General features: G+C 35.0%; 1 protein-coding gene across 6 annotated transcripts in view; it reads left to right on the top strand.

Moving 5' to 3' along the window:
- Positions 1–8,906, top strand: part of LOC106460185 (ras association domain-containing protein 1-like) — a 45,008-nt gene that overhangs the window by 16,946 nt on the left and 19,156 nt on the right. For all 6 annotated transcript variants that reach the window (XM_022386845.1, XM_022386844.1, XM_022386843.1 and 3 more), the window contains exons 2-3: positions 7,473–7,523; positions 7,719–7,922. In XM_022386845.1, the coding sequence (XP_022242553.1) occupies positions 7,743–7,922 (180 nt within the window). In that variant the 5' untranslated portion in view covers positions 7,473–7,523; positions 7,719–7,742. The remainder of the gene's footprint in view (positions 1–7,472; positions 7,524–7,718; positions 7,923–8,906) is intronic.

The raw sequence follows: 8,906 nt of genomic DNA, 5'->3' as shown, positions 1-8,906 counted from the left end.
ACTTTATAATTTCAGTTGCAAGCTGAACATTTTTCTATTTCTATCACTCTAATATTCTGTGTGTGATTCACTTACAATTTTTGGTGCAAGCTACTGTAATGTTTGGTCTCTTTTTTCAAAATATTCTCTGTTCCTTTTGTCATAGTGCACTCTGGCTGGTTCAATTACTTTAAAACCACGCTTTCATGGAATAATTTTTCTTCTTATCCCCTATTAGTCTTACTCTAGCCTATTAACATTAGGCCTATCACTTCTATGGTAGTTAACTTCACGCCAAACTTTTCCTTGGCCTGTAACTTTACTCTTTTTCTGCTATTGTCTATCTACTGTTTTTGCATGTCTCGCAATATTTATATCTTTATCACTTAATTGTCTGCCCACCTTCTATATTCTCGACATCATTGTATTGCACAGGATGTTCGATAGTCTCAACATCAATGAATTATTAACAAAACTTCCAACAAACGTCTGCTTTTAACTCTTATTATAACAAAAACTAAACAATAATAAAATATTCACACACAAAAATTAATTAATCAATAATATCTAAACTAAACAGTCTTTTATATCATGACAGACATTCTGGAGATAATTTAGATTCACCTTCCTTTACTCTTTTGGCATCTCATGAGGCCAATTTGGATCATCTGTGTCTGGCTCCTTTTATTCATTTGGTAAATCAAGTGTGTGATGTTTTGGGTCTTTCCCCAGTTCCTTGTGAGTTTGCACCTTCCTTGATGACAGAAAGGTCTAAAGGCAAGTACTTAATTCTCCCTCCATCCCCTGATATTGTGGTTCATGCAGGAAAGTTTACTGCTCAGTTACGTGAAGGGATAGCTATGCCTTCTCCACAACATTTGTCAGAATAACATGCTTTAGCGTACCACTGCCAGGTAGAAGCATATTTAGACTCTCTGAGAATAGATCCACTCCTGGAAATGTCGGGATCCAGAACGAGTCTGTGGTCACTTAGACACTGGCAGCCAGGGAAGGGGATAAATCCTTTTTACCAATTCATCTGACTGCTATTTCTCACTTCTATGACTGATTGTTATGTCCAGAGAGGACCTTGAAGTGTTATGTTGCCCACACTAAATCTTTTAGAGGCACTAGGCAATGCCTTTTTATTCATTGTGACCCTTCAATTTCCCGGGATTTAATCCCAGTTACCTTGATATGGTAGATACAAAATTTGATACATATTTTTTTATTCTGGGCTCTCTTTGTATGCGAAGAGACTTCTGCAAGTCACGTGTCATCAGATTCGTCACATTTCTACATCCTTAGCGGCCTGGTTGAATTGCCCGCTGGAGGACATTGGTATGTGGACCTCCCCCAATACTTTTATCTTGCATTATCTGCATGATCTGTAGCTATATTAACCACATCCACTAGAGTTTAAAGAGGGGTGAGTATTTTCATTACTAATCTCGTCACTTCTTTCATTTCCAGAGGCCATTACCTTTTTTTTTTCATAGAATCCCACTTTCTGACTAGTGTTGCCCGGTCATGTGTGCTTTTGTCAAACCAAATCCACATTAGCAACCACTAACACAATATACTTTATTTAGGTTGCAACAGCCTCTGTAGAAATGAGATATTCCATAAGAACATCTAGAGGCAGACTGGGTGGTATTACTGTAATATGCTGGACCACCACTAGTGGGCTATTATGAGTAAAGCATAAGGGGATCCTGCCCATTCCTGCTGATCAATGGATTGCATAAATCAGAGTTGTTTGATTTTAGAAATTTAGTGAACAAGGTTCACATATTACACTGTTTCCAAAGAGGATTATATGCCAGGACTTACCATTCCTGGTTTCCAGTCACAGGAAAAGAGTGAAGTTGGGGACCATCCTACCCAGGACCCTAGATGTTATATTTGCCAGATGTGTATAGGAGTGACATCAGCCTATGCGGGAGCTTACTCATAATACTGAATCAGATTTGATGCTCAGCAATTCAAATTTATTTTTTTTCCAACATTGGTTCAGTACATTGTTCATTGAAGAGGGTCCATTGTCTCCTTCATAATTCCAAATGCATAGTGATCCCATTCTGGGTCCTTAGTTGAGCACAATTTGTTCCATGTCCTCCTCATAATTTTGAGGGCAAGTAGAAGCTACCTTGCCCACACAGTTGGGGAGTGTTCATAATTTCAAAGTGGGTGAGCTCTGTTTCCTCAGGTTGAGGATCCCATTATTTCATGTTTGGGGTGTTGCCTTTTGGACTTCTTCAGGTTGAGGAGAGGGTTTGTTCAATTTGGTGTTGCTTAGTTGCTTACCATACAGATAGATAGTGGTCCAAATGCCCTAGCCACCAATGTGGGATTTAGGGGCCATGGCCATATAATTCTAACCCCGAGCAGTGGGAACTTAGCTACATGGTTGGAGTCTGGCCAATGGTGATAACAGATCACATCAAATTCCACCTGCAGTGCATGATTTAGGTTCCAGGTGGAGATCATAATTGTTTTGGATGTAGTGCAGTTCTCCCACTTTGATGCTAATCTTCTATTTCTTTTGGCATGTCCACAATCTATGCAGATCCACTCTGAATGCCCTCACCAGTCCCTCCACCTTATTAGTGTTAAGTTCTAGCTGTAATGTGAGAGGTGGTAAGTATGTTTTGGAAGTTTATATTTTCTTAAGTTGAAAATGTATTTCCAATAATACTCACCTCCTCTCATACTTTCCCACTCTTCCTCCCCACTGAGAGCTCGTATTGGAGACTGTGGATTGGGTCAGTCTCAAAAAAAGTGACAATATTATCTGGAGGAGGTGCTTATATACAGTACCAAGATAGAGGGTGCATTGACATAGGTGGAGAGTGTCACGAGACAGATGTCGCCAAGGGCAATTAATTGGGGAATAAAAGACCGGAGCAAACAAAAAAAAAAAATTGGACCAATGCTTAGATGGACAAAAGAAAAGACTCACTCATCTCCCCCCCCCCAAAAGAAACCAATATCCTAATTCTATTTCCTGTTCTGCTTCTTTGAATTCTGCTCTTAATCTGTTATTTTCACCCTCTAATATAGCAGTCTTCCCCAAAGTTATCTATAGCTTATATTCATGTAAACAGACTCTGCAACTATAGTTTACCCTATTTAGGAGCCTCCTGAAAGTCATGATCTAGCCCATAATTCTGAAAAAAAAACACTTCTGGCTCATAGTGCATCCTATAAATTCTATCCCACTTATCCCAGAACTACCTATAACCTTATTGAAGTGTACTAGTCTTTATTCTCTCTGTTACAGTGCAGTTCCTTTGTCTGTTGGACTCCACAAGAAGTTGATTTGTCTAAAGAGTATGGTCATGAAGGCAGGTATTGGAAGGTAATAGTGGAGGTGCATTCCACTGAGGGTGTTATAGCCAGCCTGTAATAGAGTGGGCAGGTGCATGAAAATTTGAGTGTCACTGATGCTACTTCTATTTTTAAAGTATTTGATAAGAGTTGGCCTGAAAATTATAGGCCAAAGAGTCTGATAAAAGAATCTTTAGAAAATTATTTAGTGAAATATGATATAAATGAAAACAAACAGATTCATCAAATGAAATATTTGCATATTATATTACCTTTTTCATGAGGATGTTACTTGTTATCTGGATGATGTAAAGAATGTGGACTTGTAGCTATATTTTCAAAAAGCTTTTGATAAGATGTCACACTACAGATTAGCTAAGCAAATCACATTGGTGGAAGTTTGGGAAAGACTAATGAATTTGATTGTAGGATAGTTGGGTGTGAGAAGACAGTTTTTTAATTAATGGAGTCTAGTCAAAATGGGTCCTTGTTTCTAGTGGATTCCCTCAGGGGTCAATGTTTGGGCCTTTGCTTTTTCTTTACATTAATGATATTGATAGAAAAAAAGTTAGTAAAATGGTAAAGTTTTCTGGCAATATTCAATTTGGTTGAATTAATGGCAACTGTCTGATGTAGAAACACAAGTGTAAAGGATGTTGTTTCAAAAGGCAGAAGACTTTCAAAACATTGTCCCCTGCACTTGTGTTTCTACAACAGGCAGTTGCTGTCCATTCAACTAAGTTTGATCATGAATACTCTGCCTAAACAATCTGTCAAAGAATATTATACTCCTTGGTATGTCTAGCCATATTGAGGATATTGAAGTATTACAGGATCATTTTGTAAGTTGGACAAATATTTAGCAAATGACCTTTAATTATAATAAATGCAAGGCAACAAGGGAACTCACTCAATAGCATGATTCAAGAAAAGGATTTAACATAGTCGTAGATAAGTCACCCAAGTCACTGAAGCTTTGTTGCAAGTAGTGAAGACAATATAATTTTAGGGTATATTTATAGATATATCAATTACACGTGAAAAGAGGTAATTATGTTAATACAAATCACTAGTTAAGCTTCACATAGAATACTGTGTACAATTTTGATGTTATCTAAGAAAGGATATTGATTTGTTCAGTTCAGAGGAGGGCTACTAGGATGACTGCAGAAGGAAGGGTTATCTTATGGGATGATTTAAGATCTTTAAAATGCCTCTGATTTCTTTGTTATATTCTATGAAATAAAAGAAAGAAAGGACACAAGTTTAGGATTTGGAAAAAAACAAGCTAGGCTCTAATTAAGACAGGTTGGTTTTGCTAACAGTAATTGAGTATAAGAGGGAGAATTGATGAAGGGTGGGCTTAATGTTTAAGTAGATGATGCTAGAGTACTGTGCAGGTGTGCGAGTCTAATATGTTGTCATATATACTAAAAATATAGAGCACACTGAGTAGGTAAAGTTACACGTGTTATCTGCTGATAGTCAATGTACATGCTATCAATGAAATGAAATCATAAAGTTTAAATGATGAAAAAGATTACAAAACAAGCCTCTGGAATGATACTGGTAAAATTTATCCACTAAAATAGACTTAACCATCTATCACAACAGCCACGCATGTTCTAGAGGTTAGCATTTTTCTCACTATGAATCTGAAGGTTCATAGTTCTTTTCTATAAAACAAAGTCATGTTCACCTCCCACTGTCTGGTCAGAAAAGAGTAACTAAAGAATTTACAATGGGTAATTTGGAGATGGTGATGTGCAGATAACCCTTTGTATAGGTTTTTGTGAATATTCCTAAATCTCTCATAACTTTCCTGTTTTTTGAAGGTGTATATTATAAATGCATACATCATTTCATATTGTTTTGTTTTTTAAATCCTTTTTTTTTTTCCTATACAGTGTTTAGCTTGCCAGAAGAGGGTTGTAAAGGATAACTAAAAGCTCACCATTTAATTAGCTTTGGTGTAAATTTGTTTTGTGTTTTATTGTACTTTTCCACATTGTAAATGATGGTCTTCGGTGACTGGAAAGTATTGTTACGTCTCTGTATGTTTGTTTGTTAATTCTTCTAAGATACAAGTCCTTTCTTTATAAAACTTGTTTATTCTTCCTCAATACAACTTTGTAATGCACTTAATTTTCACAGTTACACACACTATAGTTCACAACAATTCACTCACTTTCTATCATGCTTAGACTTAATTGTCCGTCCCCGCCAACTATAGTTCCGATCTCTGTGTCTGCTATCCTCTGTTCCCGCCGACCATAATCGCTGTCTTTCTTTCTCTCTGCCTGCTGCGTCTCTGCCCTGTCTCTCTGTCTAGCGTACTTATATACGATAATACTACCTGTTCTAGAAACTTCTAAGACTCTCATCACGTGCTACCAGCATCACTTGACTCCCGCTGTCGCAACACACTAGCAAATCTTCTAGAATATTCGTCACGTGACCCCCGCTGTCGTAACACACTAGCGAATCTTCTAGAATATTCGTCACGTGACCCCCCACTGTCGTAACAGTATGTTCTCTAAATTGAAAGGCATACATGTTGTGTTACATCATTTATAATTTACTTCAAATTATTATTACAGAAATTATAAAAGGGCATTCAGCCAATGAGATCACCCCTAATTGTCCAAGCAACTAAGACTAACCCATTTAAATGTAAGTCCTCTTATCCTCGTATCTGTCCAACAAATACTTAAAAGAATCCAAACTATCAATACTCCAAATCACCAGGCAAACTTGTACACATTAACAGCTATTAATGTTTGGTGGATGGTGTTTTTCATTTAAATATGTTTTTGCTTAAATAATTAATGTTTTGATTGTTATAGTACCAGTCAGTTTATACAGATCTAGGTTTTGATTCTGTCTTTAATGATGCTGTCCTGCATTAATCTGTGCTTTATATTGTTATGAATTATACATTCACTTCTTAGTGTGCAATAATGAAGATTCTTTCTTTACAACAATCTTATATTTTTGCTTTATTTGTATTGTAGATATGTGGGTTGTTTTTCTTATCAAATTTTACTTCAATTAATTTTGTTAAGAAGGAATATCTTATCTTACTTGTATTCCTGATATGAAGAGCTTTTATTCAGAGTATCAGACTCTCTGTATGAATATAATCACTGAACAAATCATGACATTGAATTATTGTCAGTCAATTAATTACAGTTATATGAATTCATCATATACAGGTAGTATTGTGCAAGTATATCTGAAGTTTTCTTTCTAGGCTTGAATCTTGCAAAGTTGATGAATCATGTATGTAGACTTATTTCAAAATCATAACCAATAAGTATGCTGTAATATATATGGCTTAAAAACTGGCACAACAAAGGTGAATTGTGAAAGGTGGTAGAAATAGTATGGTCTTAGTGAAGATAATCTTCAGGTTAAGGAAGTGTGTCATTTACATACCTCTTATTCTTAGTGTCTTACATTATCTATGCATCTATATAGTAACTCTCAAATGTATTTATTTATGTTTAGGAGTTATGAACTTTTCCAATCATTTCTGACAAGATTACTTGAAATTGTACATGTAAGCACTTTACCACCCACACCCCAAACACACACACAGACACAGCATAAATGAAGAAAACCTTTTTTCGAAAGAGTTATGATGGAGTCTTAAAAATGCAAGTTGGTAACATGTAGGAAGCCATTAAAGACAGTGAAAATTTGCAAAACCTAGCTTCCTCTATTAAACTGGGGGTTACAGTGGTTTTTGAAAATTGGTGTGGACATATTGGGAATCATTCAAAATACATATCTATATAAATTTTCAATCTTTCCATATTGGGTCCTCCATCATAAGGAATTTTTATATGTAAACAGAAGTTTAAAGTATCTTGGCTGAACAAAGCTATTGGAACTGTTCACAGCAATTCTTTGTGGCTAATCATCTATATTACAATAGATACAATGTTGATGTTAGATTTGATAATAAAATAAATTTGGCTTTGCAAATTTTGAAAAGAAATCACCAGATATATTGTAAAGATGCTCTCTCACAATAATAATGTTATTTCATCTTTACTCTTCCAGAGTTTTTCTGAATAGCTTTAGCTTGTAAGTAAATGTACTTCAAGGATGTGGTGGTAAAGGAATAAGTGGGTAAACTAACCTTTTTGGTGTTCCAGACCTCAGCTTTAACCCTTGGTATAGCCAGGATTTGCTTATCCTGAATAAGAGTGAGTACACTATTTGTTATTCTATAAGTTAAGATTTAATAAATGCCATATTACCCAAATGAAAAGTGGGGAAACACAGTTTTCCTGCATTTCTCAAGTATACCATTAAATATTTTAATAGATAATCTGTGAGAAATTACTGATATATATATCAGGCATAAAGTGTATATTACATTTGCATATCTTCACATTCAGTTTTATGGTGACTACTTCTACTTGATGGGTAGAGCTAATATGTATGCAGAGTACAGAGCTGGGAGAACCACCTCTCCTGCAACCCCAGTTTTTGGAAAAAGACCAAGATCATCAGATCCTGATCCTCATGTTAGACTGAGTTTTAATCCTTCAGGGTTTTTGCAGAACTTTGGAAACCCATTTCGTCGTAAACAGAAACCAAAGGTATTCGTGTTATTGTCAAGCCCAGTTCTATAAATGTATTATTAACTAGTAGTAAGTACAAAGTAAATTGGATTTAAATAATTAATGCAGTTGTCTGCATATTATGTAGAAAAAGAACATGAGATTTGCAAAATAACTGAAGCTCAATTAAGTCAATTGTGTGAAAATCCACTTGGAAATAGATTTATTATAATTTTTTTCTTATTTTTTATTTTCTGAAATGAGCTAAACTCAAAAGTAATAATTCATGATACAATTGTTTATGATCACTTTAAAAAGATCATTGTGCTTTAAAAACACATCATTTGAAGCAGAAGTACTTTGGTTATTAGTTATATGCAGTAAAATTAAGTTTACCTTCCAGATTGCAGATTATAAGTTTCTGTCTATAGCTTGCATAATAGAAAAGTGTGTATTTCTGAAATACAAGGCAAAATATGATAACTAAGTCCAAAGGAATTAGTGTAGGATATTTATTTGTTAAACAAAAAAGAAATGCATGTTTAACTCTATCTTGATGGGTCACATGTCAAAGGTCATGTCATTGTGTTTGTTGACTTGCATTCAAACTTTTATTGAACTACTATTTTATGAATCTATGCTAATAAGTTTGGTATGAAATTGTAGATTATAATTCAGATTTTAATATTATACTTTATTTAGTTTCTTAATTTAAAAGTAAATATTAAAAAAATAGTTAAACATTGATTTTTGTGTGTCATGTGGTATATTGAATGCAGCTGTGATTCAAATTAGATGTTTGGTGTCAAAATACAAAATCTACAGATTAGTATGAATTGGGAATTCAAACTACCGATATTGTCAAGCTAGAATATAAAATAAGAATGTTTTATCATTCCTATTTGCTAAGATATCGCTCCTGTACTAAATCAAACACAGTGGCTCCCCCCACCCCCCCTCCCAGCCCACCTCTTTCCATTTTTGGAAATGGTTCCTTATATACACTTACTTCTAAATATAATA

The sequence above is a fragment of the Limulus polyphemus genome, unplaced genomic scaffold, assembly GCF_000517525.1.
Source record: "Limulus polyphemus unplaced genomic scaffold, Limulus_polyphemus-2.1.2 Scaffold725, whole genome shotgun sequence".
Taxonomy (NCBI): Eukaryota; Metazoa; Arthropoda; class Merostomata; order Xiphosura; family Limulidae; genus Limulus; species Limulus polyphemus.
Note: the sequence above shows the minus strand (reverse complement) of the source record. Positions and strands in the feature narration are given on the sequence as shown.